General features: G+C 39.7%; 1 protein-coding gene across 1 annotated transcript in view; it reads right to left on the bottom strand.

Annotated features, from left to right (window-relative positions):
* MYLK (myosin light chain kinase) overlaps positions 1–24463 on the bottom strand; it is a 231747-nt gene that overhangs the window by 111217 nt on the left and 96067 nt on the right. Inside the window, exons 5-11 of the mRNA XM_075429844.1 lie at positions 21476–21641; positions 19582–19747; positions 16680–16716; positions 14194–14768; positions 11020–11223; positions 9740–9874; positions 3775–3927 (exon numbers count right to left, since the gene is read on the bottom strand). Of these exons, the coding sequence (XP_075285959.1) occupies positions 3775–3927; positions 9740–9874; positions 11020–11223; positions 14194–14768; positions 16680–16716; positions 19582–19747; positions 21476–21641 (1436 nt within the window). The remainder of the gene's footprint in view (positions 1–3774; positions 3928–9739; positions 9875–11019; positions 11224–14193; positions 14769–16679; positions 16717–19581; positions 19748–21475; positions 21642–24463) is intronic.

The following is a 24463-nucleotide window of genomic DNA, read 5'->3' as shown; positions in this document are numbered from 1 at the left end:
CTGATTTTCCTGTGTATAAAAAATGATGCGTAGGTTTAAAGGAAAAAAATTCTAACATTTGCAGAGCAGCAAATGGTACAATTCCAGGAATGTCTGTAACTGAATGTTTGAGTAATCTGGACCATGTTTCTAACCTCTCCGGTTTTCTTGCATTAAGATAATTAATCTAGCTTTTTATCCAGTGTACTCCACTCACTGCAGAGCTCAGTCACAAAAAGTTCTCATGGTGAAGACATTTCTTAGGCTGGTTTTTCAAAGAAGTGCTGCTCATTCTCTGTAGTTCTTCTTTACCTGTATTTCATCTGTAAGAAACTGCCATCACAGGGAAGATGGCTGTCAGGATTCAATTTAGTCTACTAAGTCTTCTATGAGGCCAAAATTAGCTTCACCTTGATTAACTTAGTTTCTCCACAGACTACCTAATAGATCTACCCCAATTTACTCAGTCTTCAGACCACTTAAGTGATCTGAAGATGTTATTTGCTTGTCTTAAATAAGCAGAAACTTCATCGGTTTGAAGACCGTTGCATTTATTATGCTCTATCCACACGAAGTGTGGGACTTTCTCAACATAGTGCCAAAAGCCTCCAACAAACAGCAAAGTACCTTCAGCATTTTTCATACAAAACCAAGGAAGGACTGAGGTTGCTCAGTGCTAGGCAGAATTTATCCTGCTTAGTAATAAGGAAGCAAAAGAACCATAAATGAATCTGAGACTGATGACTTAGAAGGAATGCTATGCCACAGTAAGCCTAACTAGTTATCCAGGCCCCAGTGCAAAGTATACTGAAAGTGCTGTAAAAAATCTCCCCCTTGTGTTTAACAGGATGGGGAGCAGTAGCACTTTATGGGACAAAGAGCCTTCAAAATGTTGTTTCCTACAATAATCCCGCAAAAGGAAATTTCCTTTGGCAAAAAAAAAAGCAACAGATCTTCTGAAGGACAAAGAATGAAAAAAAGATTATCAGAAAATGTAAAAGGTGGCCAGATAACACTTGTAACCTACTAGCAGGTTTAAGTATCATCTTGTACTATAATTCAGATATGAGGCTTACATTGTGAGGTGGTTTTTTTTTACCTTTTAACAGTTTGTCACTGACTGTCCTTGCTGCCAGTAAGGGACTTTTCTGAGTTATATGTGAGCTTAATTTAATTTAGAAGGTGGAGCCTTTTACCTTTGAAAAATAAAATTGAGTTTTACTGTTGACAGACAATTCACTCCAAGTAAATCTTCCCCAGTGATCACAGCGGATATGACCCGCCATGAGACCCTTGCTGCATTATAATAGCAAAGGAAAAAATGGCAATATGAAGTGAAATGTAGACCCGGACAGACTCAGAGATGTGTCCAAGGACCACAGTAGCAACTCAATGAAAAGCTGAATTCTGACACTGGTATGATACTGATGATATGCTGAGAACATCCATTCCTTCTTAGATTAAAAACAAATTACTTTTCACATACAAAAGCAAAATATTTTTCTAGCAATAAATGAACAAACTGAGCACTGCATGAAACCTGAAAACTTTAAATCATCTAGGAGAAAAAAAGGAACTGGAGGAAGATGGGTTACAATTCAGAAATGGTTTTTATAGACTTTATTCCAAAAAATCAGTGTCGGGTCACGAGAGGATTTTTGAGGTTTTCTCTCTTTCTGCATGTACACTGATATCCTGCTGTAAACTGTCTGCAAAAGCTGAGCATTTAGAGAAGCCTTAGCAGCAGCATTCAGAGTCTCAGAGAAGTCTAATGACGATAAGCATTTGCTAGAGGGACTGATGGGGAAAAAAAGAACAGATAAGAGATTTGGAAATCACGATTTTAAATTTGGTACTATTTTTGGCAGGAAAATCCATATTGATCTGAGTCTTGGGGAAAGTTACTGTAATCCTCATGGCAACAGGGACATAATGAGTTTTAGGGAGGAAGTGGAGGGGACAGCTAAAGCTGTAAAAATATTGAACACGTGGCTTTACATCCTGTCATGCATGTTCTTAATTCTGCTCCTGTTCTTCCCCCCCCACTTCATAACTCCTAGAAAATAGAATGGGATGCAAAACAGAGGAACTAATGCCCCATAATATTGGCAATGTAGCTTTCTAGCCCTAGACTAGCTAAAGTACAGGAGGAATACAACTCAGTGCAACAGCAACTGTGTAGCCTGAAATAGCTCAGCAGAGCACACAAGCGTAAGGAAAGGCCAGGCCACTATTGCTTCCATGTCAGCATTGTATGTGAACTCTAAAATAACTCAGAAATATTTAGTGAGAGAGGGGCTGTCTTTTGGGTTTCTGTGTCCCATTGAAGAATCAGCAGGTCCCATGTCAAAGACAGCTCCCTTGAGGTGGAGCGCTCTTGATTGTCCCTTAGCTAATGCAGATAAAATGCTTCAGAGAAATTATAAATGACAGCTTTGACAACAGATTAGTTTCAGGCTTATTTTAAAGCAATGTTTTCCTACTTGGTGCCTTTTTTTGAGAGGAGGGGGAGGGCAGCGAGGGGATGACTGCATTTCCAATTCGGTAATCAAGAAATTAACTCATAGGTTTACTGGAATTACTTTGTTTTCATTTTAAGCTTGTCTAGGGTTTTAAGTGGATTTGTACAGACAGAATAGGGGCAGGCATATCACTGAAGTGCTGTGGAAAAACACCACAGAACATTGGCAAACCAAGACAAATCTTGGGGTCCGAGAGATCAGGGTATGTTGCCAACCAAGCTGCATCTACAAATTTGGGGCAGGTATTATGTGGTCCTAGACAAATGGAGCAGATCCCTTGACAGCTGTCACTCAGCGCTCTGTTGGACAGGCAGTGCCAAACTATTATAACTTTGGGAAAAAATCATTTCCAGATGACAAACACCAGTTATAGGCTTGACTGTAGAGGGAGAGGGAATCCGAGAGAGGGGGATTGTAGAGGGATGGGGCTTATCATCTGCAGCCATAAAATGAAACAACTGCATAAACTGATGCCAGGTGAGATTATAAGAATAAAGACTGATTGATACTACCTCACTGTTCAATTTGTCCATAGGATTCTGCCATCTCTTGTCTTCATTGCCAAGACTGTGTTTGTTCAGATCCTAGTACCGAATTATGGCATTCACAGACAAATAAGCTATGTCAAGTCAGAACTGAGGGTATTAAATTATTAATATTTGCAAAGAAGGTGCTCTCAGATTTCAGACACAACAGCTCACCTCACTTTCACTACCAAAGTTCTGCTTATTTAGATATATACTTCTCCCAATTAGCTGATATGTACCTCTTCAGAATTATCTCTGATAATTCTTGGTGGCAGAACAAGAACACTGGCATTTGCTATCATAATTGCAGTCCCTGGCACTGGTCTATGTGCCCTGCTTTTCAAGAGAAAGCAGTAGCATCTGCCTCCTCACCATAATGCTCTCTACGTGACGGGTGATGCTGGTGATACTACACTCATTTTTCTTTCAGCAGCGTCAGTCCTTTCCTACACTGGTACATCTCTTCCAAAACTTAGCCTCACTGCTCTGTACCACACCAAGTCCTTCTTGGTAAGGTCAGAGCATTAATACCTTTTTCTGAAACATGCATATTACTTTATATTTCACAGTCCCTAAGCATTTAAGTTGCACACATCTCCAAAGGGGAGGAAAGGTACCCAGCTGACAACAGCTTCAAAAAAAACCGTGGAACCACTTACAACGACATCTGTTAAGGATCCAACATTTTTTTTTTTAAGATTATAGCTGATATGATTGCCGTAATTACAGCAGGCTGAGATATTCACCTTTGACTGTGACCTGAGCACTGCAAGATGCCTGTCCTGTGTTGTTTTCAGCCAGACAGGTATAAATACCATCATCTTCTGGTAGGGCATCCTGGACAGTCAATTTTGCGACTCCATCTTCAAAAGCAGAATGGGCATACTGAATTGGTTGGTCTGCCGACAGAAAGGAAGAGAATTGTCTTAATACATCAGCCACAAGTTTCAGAAGCACTTCTTGTTTTCAGTGAAATCTAGATGCCTAAGAACAGCCAGTATATTCAAGTGCAGAGCCAAATCCTGCTCTCTGGTGCACAGCCACTGCTCTCTAGAGACTACAAACAGCAGCATCTCAAGCACAAAGCTGAATATGGCTGTCATACAAATCTCGCCATTAGGTTCACTGGGTGCTACCTTGAGTAGCAGTAAGAAGAGAAATTTTTAAATTTGTATTTTGAATAGATTCTCTTTCAGGTGGATAAGAAATGTCTTGTGTGTTTGCTTTAGACATTGCCTCCATCTTGTACTTTGCCTGAAACTAGATACTAGCGTTATTGTCTAGATGGGCAAAACCTGTTGTGCATGGAGAAGCACTTGAAGTGCTCCATCAAGTACTTTGCAGTGGAAGAAATTCTAAGAGAGACCATAAAATCTACGATTGAGCCAGGAGGCTGAATTACACAGGCAGTCACTCTACACTACAGTATGTGCAGTCTGGTAACAGACAGGTACACTCCGATCTGTGGTGACGTGACTATTAAAGAAGTTCATTTTAAGAAACTGGCTCCTGTGACTTGGTTTGGAACATGCTTATGTGTTAATGTAGACTGATTAAAGTTGCCTTGCTGTTGTTTCAGGAACTGTCATCAGTTTCAGCCTTACTTCTGAAGTGCCAATCTGTTTTCCCAGTATTACATAGTTTCCACTATTGACTCATCATTGGTGTCTTTCCCAGTGTATGCAATGCTTCAGAGGGCCTGATATCTGTGCATAAACACTGTGCTGGAAAAAGAAATTAGGGTCATCTAAGAGAAGAGGGTGAAACTGCAGAGAAATTGTGCATTACTGAATCAAAGACATCTGTCACTTGGGAAATCATGGTCAAAAGGAAAGATTAAAATTGATTTCATTGCCACAATCATTTTAAAAAGTTAGGACAAAAGCTCTGGGGGTTCTAAGAACCAACTCTGCACTAGAAGCAGGATAAATTAAATGATGGGACAGAATTTTCTCTCACCTCTAATTTTCAACACTAGCAAACTCAGAAGGCAGTCAGTATCTATCTATCTGCATATGAAGTTTCATTCTGAAATACATAGATGTGCCAAAATCAGCTTGATCCAATACTTAGATATATTATAAAATCTGGTAGATGATCTTATTCCTTTACTTGTGTTAGAAGTCATCTGTTTGTCAAGTTAGCAAATTTTTTACTGTACATAAGCCAGGGGTGAACATTTAATCAACTGCCCAGAAAACTCCAATTTTAGAATAAACTCTCTCCACTTTCTTCAATAGGTAACATTATTATGACTGGTTCCTTAGAGCTCCCTTTCACTTAGTTACACACATACTGTTGTAACCGTTAGGTCCAATCATATAGTTATTGCATAAACATTATATTCAAATATGTACGTGTAGAGCTGATGCCCAAGCAAACAAAGCTTTCTGTAAGAGGACATGGGGCACTGGACTGCCTTCCTGGTCTGACTATAGAATATCTAACCTAACAGGGATCCTGTCTGGGATTCTGACGTGGAAACTATTAATGATGCATAATGATGCTATGATGATAACCATAACAGAAATACACTCGGGATAAAAGCTGCTTCATCAAAACCAGACAATGCCTTCTTATTTCTGTTGTAAATAAGCAAATGAATGCGGTAAGTGCTCAGTGTGGAAAAAGAAAATGTGGTCTGCTTCACCATGTCCTCAAATTTTGTTAGGGCATCCTTTTTTTCACTCTAGCTACCAACAAAACTGTGGCTACTTTTTAGCACTGTTCACAGAATAGTGAATTCACTTACAGAATAGCCTTTTCGTCAGACCCCAGAAAACAAACACGAATATATCAGCCCTGAGGAATAACTTGCAGCAAGATTCTAAGTTACGCCCATTGTACTTATATTTTGATCTAATAAAAACAGCTCTCCCAGTAGTGAAATGTTCTCTTCTCCAGAGGCAGAACAGTCAAATCTCCATGAAAGCTTGGCAGCAGGAACAATAACAAAAAATACCTTTCTGCTGGCATGCTATTCCAGAAGAAAGGAAATTTTCCCCTGGCCCATTTATTAAAAGCTTTCTGGACAGATCAGAAAGCTATCCTAAAACCAAACACTACTCAGAGAATTGTTATGCTAAAGTCATGGCCATACTGTTTTTAAATTCAGCAGAACGAGGTTCAATTCAACTTAGGGAAAAAAACCCACAGGGAAAGTAATATGAAAAGGAAGATACTTAAAATACAGTCATATAGGCCTTATTCCTGCAATTTGAAAAGGAGTTAACAATAAAGTATTTAAACAAGCTAAAGTAAATTGGAGTTACATGCTGAAGTATTGTCACAGAAAGCACATGTAAAAAGCTCTTTAGAAGGCTTTGATGAGGCCAGAACTAAAACAGCAAGCTTACTTTCAGGGAATTTGCCAATAAAACAGTGAAAATTCAGAAAGAAAGTTGAAATAAGGGCAGAGTGAAAGCAACAGGACAAAAGCTGAAGTCTTGAAAAAGCTGGAAAAAGCTTTAAATCATTAAAATAGGGAAAAATTATAAGAAAGAAACTGAAGATGGTAGAGCTGCAAAGAAGACTAAGTGCTTGAATAAAATCCATAGTTCAGTCAGGTAGCTCTTAGATGTGCAATCTCTATGAATATGGAAAAACTACTTATCCTCACAGATGCTAAGAAGTAATTGTAGATAATGCACACTCTACATCATCTATTTTTTTGTCTTGGTTGACCTGAAAGAGAGGTAAATCTATGTAACAGCTTGGAAAACATTGTAAATTCGTATGTAGTCACAGCTGGTAAAAATGCTCAATATCTAAAGTAGTATTTGTATGTAACATTGTACAAGTTCATGCAAATGTTTTCATTCTCAGGTGGTGTCGATTCCTTGGAGACTGCAGGAGGCAAGCTGGATGGCATACAGGCTGTTCAGTATCAAAGGATGGCCAGCCTAAGAGTGGGCTTGTTCTGCTTTTTTCTTTTCATTTCTCAAAGCAGCCTCCTGTTCACGTTTCTTATGATTTGATAACTTGGTCTTTACATGCATTATTTCATCAAGATATACATGTTTTTCTCAGCATTCCTTTCAAAATTTTATTTCAGTTTGTTATCATTGTCATGTCTGGAAGACAATTTGCATTTGAAATTTTCTTGTGAACTTTACACATCCTGTCCCATATGATTTTTATTTCTATGGAGTGCTGCAAAAGTGCTATGTTTTGAACAGTAGTGTGATTGCTCTCAGTGGACTATTTTTTACTCTGCTACAGCCTACCTGTTGTGAACTTAAAAAGCTTAATATTCCAAGCATGGACATTAGATTGTAACACATATTTTATTAAAACAAAATTTGTCTGCCTGCCTCAAATTATATACCTTGAATATACTGTTTTCTTCATACAGCCATTTGATGAAAGACTCCATCATGTCAATTTGCCAAAAGCATTGTCATGTCTTCTTGGAGTAACATTTCAGGACCAGAAACACAACTTTCTCCTCTATTTGGGAATGGATATAAATATGAGAATTTTGTAGTATCTAGCTAGCTGGTAGACAGGAAGGAAGTGCTTGCATTCAAATGGATATCACAATAGCCAATTTGATCCGTAGGCGAAATAATGACCATAGGACTGTACATGGAATTATCAGCATTAAATTACTGTTTATAATCCATTGAAGTTTGTACCAAAATGGTACATAAACAGTTATGTATCATAATCAGATGCAAGATAGAAAAGCATTAAACTCTAGTGACATGCTTTAGGAGCTTGGAATGAAAGTAGTGTGTTTATGTCTTTAGAATAATATGTGATGTCCCTAATTTTTATTATTGTGGTAGTTTCTTGTGCTTCTGTTACTCATACTCATCACTGCTTTTTTATTGAAGAGCAGAGTTAATGCACTGGCTTTCACTTAAAGAACCCTAATGGTTTGAAATCCAACTATCTGAAAAGGGCCCCACCTGCTTTTGTCTCCTTGTGATATTGATTCAGTTGAAGTTAGAAGCTCGGATGCAATATAAACACGGTTATACCTGAACAGGGGCAGACTCATCTGAGATTAGTGAGAGGAAAAGTCAACACAGAACAAATATCCTCAAAAAAAGGCTGGGGGCACAGTGCATACTGGAGACCTAGAGAAAAATGTTGCTTATTGATCTCTAGGTTGTATTTTCAGGAGACAACAGTTTTCTGACTAGCAAAGCAGAACATGGTTACATCAATGGAGATGCTGTGTCTATGCCTGGTGATCTGTAATACAGAAAGTCATTTGACACAGGAAGATGCTCTGTATGTGGAAGACAACTGGGTATAACTATATCATTCAATGACTAAGGGAACCCTTTATGAGGAGGGGATACCCTTGAAACATAAAGATGGAATGACTGATCCTATGGGTCGGAATTGCTCCTTCTGTGCTGCAAGGCACAATTTTTGTGTAGCAAAATGGTGATTCTACTCATGTCTGGAAAGGAGAAACTGCAAAGTAGCCTTCAGACAGAGGAACAAATTATTTCCAATGGGAGACTGTCAGAGCCTTTACTCACATGTTTCATACTGTATATAAAGCAGTGGCCTTTCTATTCTGGACATGCACCTATTGGGAAGGGGAACAGACCAGGCTGTGGGAACATACCAGTCTCAAGGTCATGGTTCATTTTCCCTGCCACCTTTTTGAGTTATCTCATTTACTCTGAATAGCTAAAGAAGAACAGAGACCATGTGCAAATAGTTAATTTTAAAACAGTCCCAGAGGAAACATCTTTATGGCAAAGTATGCTACTCTTTGTCTTTAAATCACACACACACATATACACACAAAGATAGATAACCTGGGACAGTCTGCAAAAAATCAATTGCACTTCAAGGGTAGCAAAGGTGATCAATGGTTAAGCTGAATAAATCTGTCCAGTGTTTAATAGATATGGCTCTAAACGGAAAAAGCCCTTAGCCAAAATGTGTAGTCCCTGGATCTCTGAAAGCATGTGAAATCTAAGCAAAATGCTGATGTTTGGGCCCAACCCTGATATTAAGAGGTGAATGTTAAGGAAACTTTCATGTTCAGTTGTGTAATCAGGGGAGGGTAGGAGATTATATGGTCTGACAGAAGTAGAAAATATTTTACTTATCCTTTTTATTTTAGCCAGCTTTGGGCAAGCGTTAGAATCTCAAGGAACATATTTATAGTAAAGAAGCAACCAGAAAAGCTGTGATTTTAAGATCTTGGGGACATAGCGGCTAAAACCGGTTATGCCCTGCTCAGCTGATGGAAAGGTGAAATCGGGCATGGATTTCCCTCCTGCTGTAAAGCGTGATACACTGCACTTATTTTGCTTAGAACTTACTATCCCCAGAGGATCACGATGCCAGCCCGTTACTCTCAGAGCACAGGCTAGTGCCAAAGGAGTGGGGGTAGCGTAGGATTCAGCATACAGTAGCAACACAGACTTTGTTGCAGCCCGGTGAAAAGCTCTGTTTAACACAACCAGCAAACCCATCTGCTTATTATCTTGTCATCAGAGTCCCCTCCTGGACACTCCGGCAAACTGCAGTAAGACAGAGGACTGCTGAAGAAAGTCACACTTCACACATACTATGTGTATATAAATTGATTTTCTTCAAATATTCTAGTGGATTATATTACAGTGATTTAGAGTGCAGTATTCACAGCCTTGCTATGTCCTGATCAGAGTGGCATTTAAGACTGTGGATGTAAATGCGTGCGTGCGTGCATGTATTGCAGACCAGCGGATTCCTTACCATTGAGAAGCCATGTGATCTGAGGCACAGGTACGCCTCCTACACAGCACTGCAGCACAAAGTCCTGCCCTTCACTCACAGTGCATCCTTTCAAGACGCTGGAAAAGCATGGAGCAACCTCTTGAACTTTAGGCCCTGTGAAATCAAAATGAAAAGAGTTCCTTTTATCCAAATTGACAAAATTCTCTTTACCGCTGATTTACTTTCTTTAAGTATACTTCGGTGATATGGCTGGCATAACGGATTCATCCCATGTAAACAAGCCAAAAAAAACCCCAAAACTATGGTGAAATGTTTTATTGGGAAGTAGAAATCACTTTGAGCAACGGGCTGGTATAAAGAAGAGGTTCTTCTATAATTTCCAAGGCAGGTGTTGTCAGGCCTCAAGCTGTTTCTTAGGTGGTGGTTTTCCATGCCAGAGTCCACCATTTGCAGCCAATCAGACCTGTGTGCAACATATTACCAGAGAGCTCAGAGCAAAGAACAGGAAGGATAATTCTTATCACCTCTTGTCTGTCTTCTCCCAGTCCCTCTCGCAAATTTCCCCTGCACTGGCAGTGAAACAGGGTGACTTAAGGATGCAGTTTACAGGTCTCTCATGAGACAGAAAGAGATTGTCTTGGGTATCCTGGTTTAACCTCAGGCACAGCAAATAGAGTAATGTTGCATAAACATGACCGTAGCTCCACAACAAGACCCAAAACCAGGTGAAAAGATTAGAACTGAGGACAGGATTTGCTAGAAGGCTAACAATCTTTCAACCAGATTAGTAAGACAGTGCCTTCAAGCTCAAAATAATTTGTCACTGGGAGGTGTACTTGAATTTAGCAGAATGCAATTCTCATTCCTTCACTTTTCTTCTTTACTGCACAGGATTGGTTCGTGCGCGCAAAGCATCTTGGGTGTGCAGTGTCCTACAGAAATGCTAAGCAACTGCGAAAGAGCTGAATGCAGAACAACAACAATAAAGTCTTTGGCAACCTGTATTAAATAAAACCATTAATAGAAAACCTTAGTGGAGAACAGGCCTCCCTATGTACAAAACATTCAATGAGCTGGTTTTATCTATATAAACAACAAGAACAAAAGGTCAGATGGGAAACTGATGCAGGAAGTGGCTTGCCAGCTATCCCACACCACATTATTCACAGAGCTAGCAATCAGAATTAACCTGCATTCAGAAGCTGTAATAGAAATTTTGCAGTCACCACCCTCCGACAGCTTAGAAAAACCTAGCCACAGTTTTCAAAGTGCAGATGTGCTCACAAGAGCTTACTTACTTCTGACAGTTAACAACCAGCTGGTGGAAGTCTGGCCTTCAGGGTTCAAAGCTGCACAACTGTAAGAACCACTGTCCCCCAAGCAGGCTTTCTTTAACCATAGGCAATGAATTCCATCTTCCTCATATATTTGGACATCTTCTGCAGCTTTAATAGGTTCACCCTCTTTGAACCACTCCACATCTGGTTTTGGTTTCCCTGAAACTAGATGATCAGATATTTGAATTTTTATGAGCAGGTATTCCCCTTAGTGTAATTCCATTATTTGCTTTAGTGTAAATTAGGTATAATTTACACATACATAATTATATAAACTTTAATGAGCAAGTAATACACAGAACTATCTTCAAAAAGGTGGTTTGATATTCCTGATCTTCCAAAACCTATTGGCCAGTCCATCTTTTAAAAAACCAAAGGTTTGGTAACTTGAAAAACCCCAGGCACTTCTATCTGAAAATTGTTCCTCTAAAAGTCACAGACAAAATGGATATGATCAGATATTAGAGGACAGGGAAAGAAATTTCTCCCCATTCCTTTCTATCCTGCTAAATTGGTTTCTCTGAGCACCTAGCAGTACTTTGCAGTCCACATTACCTACCACTGAGGTTGTTTATTCTGGGACTGTTCAGCCTGGAGAAGGGAAGGCTTGGGGCAGAGGATCTTATCAATGTATATAAATATCTGAAAGGAGGTCATAAAGAAGACAGAGCCACACTCTTTTCAGTGGGGTCCAATGATAGGACCGGGGGCAACGAGCACAAACTGAAATGCAGGAGGTTCTGTCTAAACATAACACTTTTTTACTGCGAGGGTGGCTAAGCACTGGCACAGGTTGCACAGAGAGGTTGTGGAGCCTCCATTTCCAGAGATATTCAAAAGCCGCCTTGACATAGTCCTGGACAATCTGCTTTAGGTGACGCTGCATGAGCAGGGTTGTTGGACCAGATGACCTCCAGAGGTCCCTTCCAACCCCAACCATTCTGTGATTCTGGGAATTTTTTTCCAGACTAGGGTCCAGGTGTAGGCAAAGCAGGCAACTTCCTAGGACCGTAAACTTCCAGGGAGAAGAAGCAAAATGGCCGTGGCTTCACTGCCTACTTTGCCTGTGTCAGAGCTGTGGAAAACTAGATTTGGCTCCTAGTAGTGCTGAGGGAGGCCTGGGCTTCATGGAGCAGTTGGAGCAGTTGCTATGAGAAGCAAAGAGGAGAGGTTAGGAAAGAACGCCAGAAAAGGTCACCCACCGCATCCTTTGCTTATTTTCAGCAAACAGGGTCCTCTGGGGTTTCCACCTTGTTAATGTTACTTCCCAGCTCTACCCATTTCATTACAGCAAGAGTGCTCAGCCCCAAAGGAAGGTACAGACAGTAGAAAATGGCAGAAATATCTGCAACAGGACATATGATATACTGCAGGAAACCCTTCTGAATGGAGAAAACACAAGGACTTCTGAAGAAGAGGAATCCTTAGCTAGAAGCAGGACCCCACCTGACACAAGTGACTAGAAATATGAAAACAAGGAATTCCTTCTCTTTGGAAAAAAAAGCAGCCCCTATGCCCAACTCCAAATTCTCCAAACCCATAAGAAATTTGGAAAGGGACAGGTTACCATTACAGCCACAAATGGGGCAAAAAAATGGAATGCCCATTGCATACATCAGAAAGCAGGAAATGTCCTTTTTCTGTGAATTTTCTTCACTAGACACTAGAAGTTATTATTCAGAAAAGAGTCTTTCCTGCTCAGCAATGGAAGAACACACTGGAATCCACAGACAATTAGTGAAGAACAGTGGAGGTGGGAGAACCTCCAAAAGCTGGGGGGGAGGGGGGAGGAAATCAAGCTTGGAAATTTCAAAGGACCCGGATGTGTTGTAGTAACCGTACAGACCCAGAAGAATGCTGAGCTGACAGCCTGGCAGGTAGAAGCCTCCTTAAGGGTGTGATAGCATTTCCATTGTCCATTGCAACCAGGAAGCGGAGGTGCCTGTGAAAGCAACCCTGGTCACCCTTTGCGGAGAAGATTCTCAGGAAAAAGAGTTTCTCGTATTGCTTATTAAAGTGCACCAGGGACATTCCACTATAACTTCCCTACGGACACATTGCCTCTGCATGTAAGAGTCTGTGCTTTGGGTCCAAAGCCAAATGAAAACACATTCACAGGCTCCAGTAAGGACTGAATAATCTCCTTGGTTTCTGTACAATAGGGACTACATTTGCCTGAAAAACAGGATCACGAATTAATTAAACCTTGCAAAGTTTTTGAGATGCTCTGATGGAAAGCAATCCATGTTCTTAGTACTGATACACCTCAAAAATAAACTATTCAAAAGGTACCAGGATCTTTGGATTATTTTCTCCCTTCCTTACTCTCTGGGCTTGTGATATAAATTGTATTCTTTACTCATGGGGCAAGAACTATCAAGAAATAAAACAAAATTACCATGGTTTTGTTGTGATTTTTTTTTTCCTCCGGAGACATAAAAACCAATTTCTCTCTCACTTGTGGGGACACCTTAAAGTGCAAATGTTAATTTTTAAAAAATAGCAGAAAAATGCTTCCAAATTATTTTCTACTAAACTTGTAATAAAAAATAAGTGTTCCAAATCTACTCCCTGGATTCAGCAAAATGCAGCTCTCATTACTCTTCTGAGAGGTTAAAACCTATTCAAATTCTGTGGCGCAAACTCTAAACATCCCTTTTAATTCTGACTTTATAATTTCAGCTGTTAGAAACACTCAGATCAGCACTGGGTTGACCAAATATGATGGGTAAAAATAGATGCCGCAAAGGAAATGCAGTGACTGATGGTAGTTTATTCTCTGATCACTTATTTGTCTCAAGGGCAGTATAACTAATTACAGTTTTGGACAGTGTACCATCTGTTTTCTCTCTTGCACCTTCAGATAAAAGGCCCTAAAGCTACCTTCTAGGAAGAGTGGCATTGATTACATCTGGGGAAACCCCAGATGGGAGAAGGGATGGGCACTACGGTAGGGAATGATTTGAGAATTTCACTGAGCAGAGTATTGTGGAAACAGCAGGAGATTCTGCATCTATTTCCAAAGTGCTTTAGGAGAAGGAGAACTTGCAATGAAGAAGAAATCGCTTCACCACTTCTGCACACAGAAGGAGAACCTGACTAACCCCAGGGCTCTGATAAATTTCATCCCTTTACCTTTGCTCTTGAATTTAATCTCCTGGCCTTCTGATGCTTCCAGGCTCTGTGGACGGCTCTCAAACTGAGGGGGAATTCCCAGAGGGTCCCTCTTCTCATCCTTTACAGCATTCTGGGCTCCAGATCTGTTTTCTCCTTCTCTACTCCTGGGACTGACTTGCCCTGTCAGACGTGGGGTTTGCTGAGCTGACATCAGGGGCTGCACAGCCCTTTTCCTGTCTTCACCTTGTCTCATGAAAGTGGCCTGGGGTTCTGCCTTTGGCTCTGGTTGCAGTTTGACAGCTTGTAGTGTGATGGTGCTTGAAGTTTTCTGCAAGACCTGAGATCCCTTTTTTCCTTCGTTAGGTTCTTGAGGACACACTGCATTGGCTTCTTGCTGCTGTGCCTGCTTACTGTCTTTGGCTTCTCTGGCCATGTAAAAGGTCTCTTTCTTTGCTGACACCCTGTCTTTGGTTTCAATGGTAAGTTCAGTGGTGCTGGATTTCAGCTCTCTAGCAATTCCATTGCTAGTTGCCTGTTTGAATTCTGAATTTTCAATAGCTTTAACAGCAAGTGTTGTTGATTTTGATGACATGCTGAAGGAAAAAGATAAATTTACAGATATATGACACTGTATAAAGACTAATTATTATTATCAGCAATGATATAAATGTACAAGGCACTAGCAAGAATGTGAACTAATTAGCCTTTAGTTTCTTTCACACAGATTAAAAACATGGATGAAAGAGGTGAAGTGAAAAACGTTATAAAACATGATCAGTGCCCAGACACTGTCTCAGCTGAGGACTTTCTGAATACAAAACCACTGCTTAGGCTCTGACATGTTTTGTGAGTCAGACACTAACCCTGCATACACTGCTTTAGATAGAGAGAAACTACACAAGACCCTGGAATGACCGTACTGTAACACTACTTCATGCTTTAATAAATTGAGGCCACATATAATTATAGCTCAAAATGCCACATAAAACAGTTCCCTAAAGGAAAATGAAAACGTAAATTGTGCAGTGAATTTACTATTTCTAATTATGATGTTATTCAGGTGATTTCAGAAGAGGATTGATCAGGAAGCTTGACTAAAGTCTAGGGGAGGCAGAGAGGGTGTTGTCAAAAAAAAAAATTAATTGACTGGATGTAACAATATCACCTATCGTTTTATCAGGTAGAGTTTCTCAGAATTATAATGGCTCTGCTGCTCAGTGCTTTGGGGGCACAAGAGTAGCTGACTAACTGGGGACTCGAATCTAAGTTTCCTTCATGGAAATTGACTGCCCTGACCACTAAGCTACTACCTGTAGAGCACTGTGTCTGTGTCTCACACTTCCAAAGTATTATTCCAAGGCAGAATTGGAACATAGCTGAAATATGGAAAGTAATTTCTAGCCCAACTCTGGTTTGCTGTACTTAGTGCCATTGACTTACCCTCTCAGGGAGATTCATGATATTTATTGTGGTACTTTCTTCAGTCAGAGTTAAATGTACTAGAGAAATAATCCCTATGAGATTTTCAGTTACAACTATAAGTTTTTTACATTTTACAAAATATATATTTTTTTGTGCATAAACAATGTAGGAGGCAAAACTACTCTGGACAGCCCAGTATATGGGAAGTTCTGGCTGTAGAGCTGCACAGTTTCATTTACACTGAACTTGTTTTAAAGTTTGTTCCTAAAAATCACACAGACCTGAAAAACATGGTAGTACAGCATTTTCAGATCCACTCTGTAGTGGACAAGGTGTTAGTACAATGTAAACATGCCATTTTGAAATCCCATCCAGTGCATGTGAGGACAGATTAAACCCCCTGAAGACTGTAAGGCAACTGGCCTTCATGAAAGTGTCTTATGCAGTCAGCTTAAAGCATTTCATTCCTGTATTTTCTATTCATGAAGAAGAGCTATTTTACAAAAGTGCTTCTTAAAAAATTACAGTCATTTAACTTTAAAAATCTTTCGAAAGCCCTAAAATATGAAATTTTTTGTTTCTTGTAACTTTATCCATAGTTTTGTATGTATTTTCAGACAACAGCAAAGACCATGGCCATAGCACATTTTGCTTATGACAGCAAGAACAAGCAGCTCAGTACTGACAAGATGCATGCAGGTTTTTGACTCCAAAAAGGAACTTTGACGAATTGGTACAGAGTTTAATTCCTCCTCACACAGTTTTTGTTCAGATTATATAACTACATGGCTACATGGGAACTGTAAGCATAAAGCCATCTAAATTTTGCTTCCCTGAACCAGACCAGAACTCTGTACCTCATAGCGTTGCCACCGGTTCCACCAACTGTTTCACAGGAGTCTGCTAGGACAGCTGAATTTGACAGTAAGAGACAACTTCCTTCCAAGTAAACATTTTATAACTTCCAAATACAGACTGACCCAAAAAGATTTATCACTTTGTGAGGAAGGCGCATGCAGTAAATGTAAAAATTAGTGCACTGCAATGGAATACTGTGAGAACGTACTCCAGGAAAAACATACCATGGTGGCTGAGTGTATGTGTCAGTCTTATCTCGACCTGAAATGAAAACAGAAAAACCAGGTAACTTATACATACAATACTGTACACAATTCAATAAATTTAAAAGATTTTAAGCAAAGAATATACTTAAGAACCTTCACTCTTCATATTTTCAATCCATTGAAGTCAAGGCTGACTATCACCACATCTGAAATTTGATATGGACAACAGCAAGCTGCTCAGCTGAAACACAAAGAGGTCTTGCTCCATTTTGAGACACTGCTGGGTCAACTAAGTTCTGAAGTCCCTTGAGAACTAAAGGTACTGTGAACCTCAAAGGCTCCTTGTTGAGGGAGAGAAGTAAGGAAGAGGTTCCAAGTGGGAGGCAGCTCATCAGTTCTCATGGGAACTCCACAGAGCTTGTAGAAGTGAAGACCATCAGTACTACACTTGAGCATGCCCATAGTGAAACTGCAACTGTCCACTAGCTGGAACACATAACCAAATAAACAGTAGTAAAAAATCCCCAAACCTGAGCCCACCTGTAAATTTTTGCCAACTCATTTGCTGTGTAGCAATACTGTCATGTTTAGCCTGAATAACACAAAGCTAATATATCACATTTCTTCACTTTGCAACACCACCAGGGAATCTGGGAACATGGCTGAGCTATATTGGTTTGCCAAGCTACCTCATCAGCAGCATCAATTTAACTGAGCATGTATTTGTCCATAGTCAGTCTCTTAGTTCATATGTATGTAATCCTCCATGCATTCTCCCAAACCTTGACAGTATTTGTTTCTCGTGGGGCAGCATGAGATAATAAATAGCTGGGAGAGAGAGATACCACTCCAGATCAAGTACCAGCTACATCTCTCCATTTTTCCCTAGTTTACACTAGAGGATGCTGCTTGTTTTCTCCTGGTCAGATCAAAGCTGCATCTACGCTGTTGTCAATTGTGAGATTAGAAACTACAGCAGAAAGACATGTAATAATTCATTTGCAAGATAATGAATTTTGCAAGTCATCAGCAAAAAATACTCCATAAAAACGCGTTCAGAATCTTTGCCTCAGGGAAAAGACAAAAACATGTGATGGATGATACCCTGATTTCCACTGTGTTTTGCAAGCAAAAATCCACATCTAAATGCTTGGACTTGCCGCACCATTCAGAGTGACCAAAAGAATCTATTTACACACACACAAAAGTTGCAGTGAGAGAGGGAAATAACCCATTGACCTCACTTCAATAAACCTGTCAATAAACAGTAACAGAAATTCTTCACGTAATAATTAAAGCTGAAAAGAGACTGGAAAAATGCAGAAGAGGAAGCTGAGTAACTACTGGTTGCAGACAAGACAATACCATGCAACCCTGTCAATTAAAAGAACATTTTCCTCCTCTCTCTCCACTTTCCACTGTGGGAGCTTGGAGGATAAAATGTATCTCTTGGAACAAGTTTATCTATCTATAAGACTGCATAGATTTAAGAGAAAATGTAGTAATTCTGAGCCACTTGACTGTCTGCTCGCATCTTGCAGCAACTACTATGACCTGGTTTAATTAATAATGAAAGAATTAAGTATTATATGTTGTGGTTAGGTAAGTGGAATCATCTGATTAGTCAAGTACATTGCAAGAGAGTGCCCTTTTTACTGACCTGTACTAATCCAAGAAAGAATGCTCACATTATTCAGAGATGTGGTCAGCATCTGAAGTAAACATACACCACATCTGACTTTGTGACCCCATTTCCGCATCATCTCTCAAGGCAGATGTACCCATTGCACAACAGAAAGCTCACCACTTCAGGGAGAGCAAGGAAGGATCAAGTTTCATGTTTAAAATAAAGGGTTATTGAACAAAATGGCCCTTTCTATAAAATGTCAGTTGAATAGGCAACCTGTAGAAACTCCTTCTACAATGGCTTAATCAGATTGGAACTTACAGATAAAAAGTACAGCTTTAAGTGGTAAAGGCTAGTTGTGGTTCTGAGGGTCCCAAATGTAAGTTCTCTAACATATCCTAAATAAATAAATAAAAATAAATCCTCTAACATAATCCTAAGTAACAATTTATATTCTTGGTATCGTATAGAGCGACAGCATTGATGTAAAACTGAAAATCTTGCATCAAAGAATTCGCTGCTGGATGCGTATGTAACCCACTGATCTTATGACTGCAGCTGAAGCCAGCAGCTGTTGATTTAATTATTTGATTTGGTCCAGTGACTGCTTAACTGATGAAATTCCTCTTTACTGTGGTTGCTGAAGGCTGTATAACTTTGAGGCTGATGCAAAGGGCACCCTAAGAAGCACCAAACTGCAAGATGAACTGTGTATGGTAATGCATATATGGAATAGAACATCCTAAATTATTTATACAGAGACACTTATTTCCTTTAACAGCAGTGAAATTAGGCAGGATTAGGAGTTGAGAAGCCTGAATTTTAATCTCATTATGCTGTTTTTTCTCTTTTACAGTTTAGAGTTATGCTCCTTTACTTACTTTCCTGGTTCTACAAATAAAGATACAATTTTGATTCCCAAAAGGGAGCTGGTATAAATGTATATCTGGTGTCAGTACTGAACAAATATAAAATTAATTACTGACAAGTGCAAAGTTTCTATTTGCTGAAATTAAAATCTATGTTCAAAACATACAGAGGTCAAAATCACTGTAAAAGTGAAAACTCAATTTTAAAGACAGTTGTGACAAAGCATTTGAGTGGCCTTTTTCCAGTTGAACCAAGACAATGTTTTCAGCTGTAGCACACTCCAAGCTACGACAGTACTATTTAATGAAGAGAGAGGAAGACAATGGGAAAGAGTGAATACTTATAGTGAGAACATAACCAAAGATATTTTAAAGGAATGTCTGTGGTTCACTTGTGCTTTGTCCTGTAAACACTTTGCTGTACCTTGAACAGTGAGCTCTGCAGATACAGATGCCTTCCCAGCGCTGTTTGCCACTGTGCACGTGTAAATTCCTGAATCAGCAAGCTGAGCATTTTGGATTTCCAAGAACTGGATGCCTGTTTTCTCAAACATGTTGAAACGCTCATTTTGCTGCAACTGAATATCACCCTGGAAATATCACAAGACACCATGAGACAGCCAGCTATTGGTAAGAGAAGGGGATCAAGAAATTTTTTTGTAAAACATCAGGTCAAAATGCCTTTCTGCTATCCTTTAGCCAAATTCCCTCTATGAATAATACTCACACGGCATAAACAAAAAACTGTGTCCAAAAGTTCTATAATTCATGTCTGCAGGAGACCGTTTTTCCTTGTGTTTTGCCACCCACTCCTCTCAGTTTGATTTTGATTTTTCATTATTTACTATATCCATATTCCTACTTTCACTATATGTGGGCTCAAACCACTTTTCTGTTCATGTTTGTCCCAGGAAGTCAAAATCACACTTTCAAGCAAAAATTCCAAGCTGGGGAGGAGTTCCCTATTCCTCAATAGCTCCTGTATGCTGTTTCACTTCAGGAACTGGAAAAAATTCTGCGTAAGAGGACCCCATCAGTGGCCAGGTTGGGGTGACAGAATGCACTAGGCATACATTAAGGGAGGCCCTGCTGCAACACAGCTGCTTTGCAGTGCTACACTGGAGTTAAAGCAAAAGGTATGGCTTTGAGGCAGGAAGAAATGCAAGTAGTTCTGTGCTCTCTGTTACACAGATTAGATGATCAGAATGACAACTTTTGCCTTTAAATTCTATGAAATAAGTGACCAACAGCTCATTTGTGAGCACATCGGTGCTTCTCCTTCAGCACAAGTCATTAAAGAGGAGTCCCTTGCTGTCAGGCACCACAGTTTTTCCTATCCTAAGTTTAGGAAGGGAAAATGTACAAATCTATCATTTGTAGTACTTTGGTCAGTAAACAGTTGGGAAACACTGCAGTGTTTTCAGACACTGTCATTCCTGAAGTCTCTGTCAACTTACTGCTATCTGGGTGCTGTTAAGTCCTAAAGCTAGTTCTTGTCAGGTGTTTGGTGGTGATACAGTAGAAGCCTCTGTGCTTTGCAACTTAACAAGTAAGAAAAGGGGAAAGAAAAAAATAAGCAAAGTAAGACATTTACACAAAAGCTTCTTCATTAGTTCTCAAACCTCTAATTTTAGTTGTTTATAAAGCTTTCTTGCTGTATGGGAGGAGGTCATGTGTTGGCTCTGCACTAGCCAGGTGTGGTCCAGCAGCCAGGTAAGTTCATTTCCACGACGCTGAGGCAGAGCTGAAATACCCACCTCTCAGCAGGACCCCGCAATGCCATCCTGATGTGACCAGAAGCATTGTGGGCCTGAGCTTGTTTGCCAAAGCACATGCATGATTACCTGTTAATCTATGCCTTTTGAACAGGGATGAAAAAATTTTTGCAGCTGTTGGAGACTCCTCTGTAATCACAGTCAAAGCATTAAATCCCTGCAAACCTTCTCTATAAAACAGAGATGATGATAACATTCACATTTCCCAATCTTTGTCTGTTTCTCTTGCCTGGTTAGTAAGGTCTTTTGGCAAGTACGTCCCACACTCACTATTTTTATAATGGAACTTGGATCTTGTTTGGTGCTTGAAGATGGTGGTTTTGTGCAAATACTTTCAACAATGAGACAGATAAGGGAGACGTTTATACTGAGAAGAATCACTATTATCTTTTGTGAGTTTATTCAGCATAAAAATGAGGAAGAAAATAGCTCTCCTTGTATGTAAATTCTCACCATGATAATTTGCAGTGGCAACTGAATTTCACCCTTTCAAGTCACAAAATTTCAAGAGGAGGAAAATATTAGTTTGGGGGGAAATCATACCTTAAACCAAGTTACTTGAGGCTGAGGTCGTCCTGTTATTTTACATGAGAATTTGCCTGTTTGGCCTTCACGCACAACCACTCTGTTGGGTTTTGTAGCAAACTTGGGTGGACTCTCTCCCCAGATGCTTGGCCTATGCTCCACAGATTGAACAGTAAGTCTTCCCCTGGAAAGGCAATCGACATCCTGGTTTTACAGAAGAACTGGAAGCTGTTGTGATTAGAGCACACTTCAGGAAGCATTTTAGACCAGAGGTCTGCTGATAAGGATATATAATTTGTGGTAACCAAGACTGTAGTTACATAATACATTTTGGACAATGGAAGAAATGGAAATGCTGGTGATGACTGCTCTTGACCCCTCATGCAACTGAATAGTATGATGCTACACGCTCTCATCCAGCATACACATAACTCACATAACTTGATCTTAGGGACAATTTCAGTTGCTTATAAGCAGAGCTGGGCAAACAAAATGATAAGAAACACTGTTGCTTGTAAGCAGAGCTGGGCAAACAAAATGATAAGGAACACTACATGCATTTAGTTTTTCCCGTTTTCTGTTTCTTAATTGCCTCCTACTAGATTATTTGTGCATACTTGTTTGCTGTTCACAGTTCTTTACCATGTAATTTGTTTTGACATTGAGTGCAATGACACAGTAATTTCTGATTTTTGAATCAGTAACTTGTTTTTGCAACATTTCTCACATGTCCTGGTAAAGATTTTTGGTTTGCGGAAGGCTTTTGTTTTGGAATCTCATTCTCTACAGTGTCCGCAAAGCAAACATGAAAAGGGCACAAAAACGAAGTACACCCATCCCAGGTGAATGTCTGTTAAGTGTAAATGCCCAGCTCTACTTACAAGGATAGTACAGCAGGGAAATGATACGTGGAATAAAACTAGTGTGACATCAGTGACCACAGTCCAAAACCCTCAGTTACATAACAATCAAACATAAAACATCCAGCAGTATTACAGCAAGACAAAAAAAAAGGTGCAACTTCAGGTCTGGTAATGTCAAAGGGGACACTCACGCTCTTTGCTCTGATGCCCTGGTACAACAAAGACACACATTAGCAAATGGCAGATGATGATTTCTTTTTTCTTTTTTTTTTTAACCTTTAATTTCAAGCAAACTGGACCATTTTCAAGGCCTTCTTTTCCAGATGGCCTTTCACCACATGCAAGTAAGATGTGTCAATACCTCACCATTTCTACCAGGTGTCAGATACTAACAGAGACCGCATCGCCTCAGTCCAAGGTGCTGCCAAGACATGATGGTTGCCACATAGGCAGCTTGAGGTTTCTAAGTAAGAGATGATACCGTAATGAAAGGATTTACATGGACAAGAGGACCAGCAAAGAGTCTTGGGAGAAAACAGTGACTGTAATATGCTACAATGGAAAACACTTCATCATATAATTAAATATCTGATAGCTTTTCATGTCATCTTCCTCATGCTACCACTAAAGAAGAGCATAAATGTGTACTAAAGAAGTCTTTTAGTGACCATTTTTAGGTGGTGTTTCTATATTTATGTATCTATACACACATACTAATGCATTAAAAGAAAATCTACTACTGGCTAGCCTGTAGCTTTATGGCTGTTTCCGAGATGTATGCAAACTGAAATGTATTTTTTTTCTTTTGCCTCCTCCCTGCTAATGTAAGGCATAAACTTTCCATAACACAAAATTATTAATACTGAATAGGAGTCAAATACATGAAAAATGAGGAGAAACACATGAACTCATGTAATGCAATGGATTAGGATAGTGCTCTGAAAAGCCTGAATGTACAACAAAACCTAACAGCAACCTCGACTGTCCTTTCTTGCTTTGATTATTTAGCATGTGTATATTTCTGTAGCGCATTTGGATACACATATTAGCATGTAAAACCTTCCTGGTTACTCAGTTTCACTTACTATTTTCACTGTTGTAATCCCAGTTAATTTTAAAATTCAGAACATTCATAGATAAACAATATTCACATCAATGACAAAATTAAAATCTTCAGTTTTAACTGTTTTCTGATCACTAACATAATCAAAAACATATGCTTTTTTCTATATCCAGGGGGCTCAGTCCCACGGATATAAATCAGAAATAATTCTGCTTAAATTCAAGCTACTTATAAAGAAATTAATTCAGCTGTTGAAAGAATTAGGCCTGGGGTTTTTAAAACAGTGACATTCACTTAACTGTAAATGCTTACTGAAGTGCAGAAAATACATGACAGCAAGAAGGCTCTTCTGTATGTCAGCGCAGATCACCCCATCAACCCATTCTTGCTAACAGTTACTCCAAACTATTCTTGCTAACAGTTACTTCAAACCAGAACAATTCTTTCCTCTGGAGTACAGTTTACCCACTGTGTTGCTTGGAAGCACTTAAATTGTATGTGAGAGAATGCTGGTTTCAGTTGCTTTTCTTTCTTACTGATAACTCTTAAAGCAGTATTTGCTCTGGCTCTATAAGGAGACTGTCAGTTCATGGAAGATATGGGGAAGGATTTCTGGATATCAGAGAGCAGAGACAAGAGGGTGCAATATTGCAGCAGAGGAGGGTGCAATATTGCAGATACCAGCAGAATGTTCTGTTTTCAGACAGATTAATTCCTGACAGTATGAGGGAGCAGTAGCTGTATCAAGCTACTTATGGCTTCCTGACAGCCTCAACCATTTTACTAACACAGCAGCTCTCATAGTAGATATTCTGCTTGGGATAAATAGAGATTTGGACTTAGAGCATTTGAGATCACAAATATTGAAGTGTTTGTTTTCAGATGTTGCTGTAGTTGGCACTGCCATGCCTTTGAGAGCTTAGCCATTCTTGCTATCCCCATCTCACAAGTGTGAGAAATCATGCTTAGCAGTTACTCTATTCCAGTGCAACGCTGTGCAGAACCAAGTCATTAGCCACCAGGCTTTGCTTTCCTCCACTAGCTCCAATTCTTGCACAGGTAAGGAGCCTTGGGGATATG

This window comes from Opisthocomus hoazin, chromosome 9 (assembly GCF_030867145.1).
Source record: "Opisthocomus hoazin isolate bOpiHoa1 chromosome 9, bOpiHoa1.hap1, whole genome shotgun sequence".
Classification (NCBI taxonomy): domain Eukaryota; kingdom Metazoa; phylum Chordata; class Aves; order Opisthocomiformes; family Opisthocomidae; genus Opisthocomus; species Opisthocomus hoazin.
The sequence above is the reverse complement of the archived record's forward strand: the minus strand, read 5'-3'. Positions and strand labels throughout refer to the sequence as shown.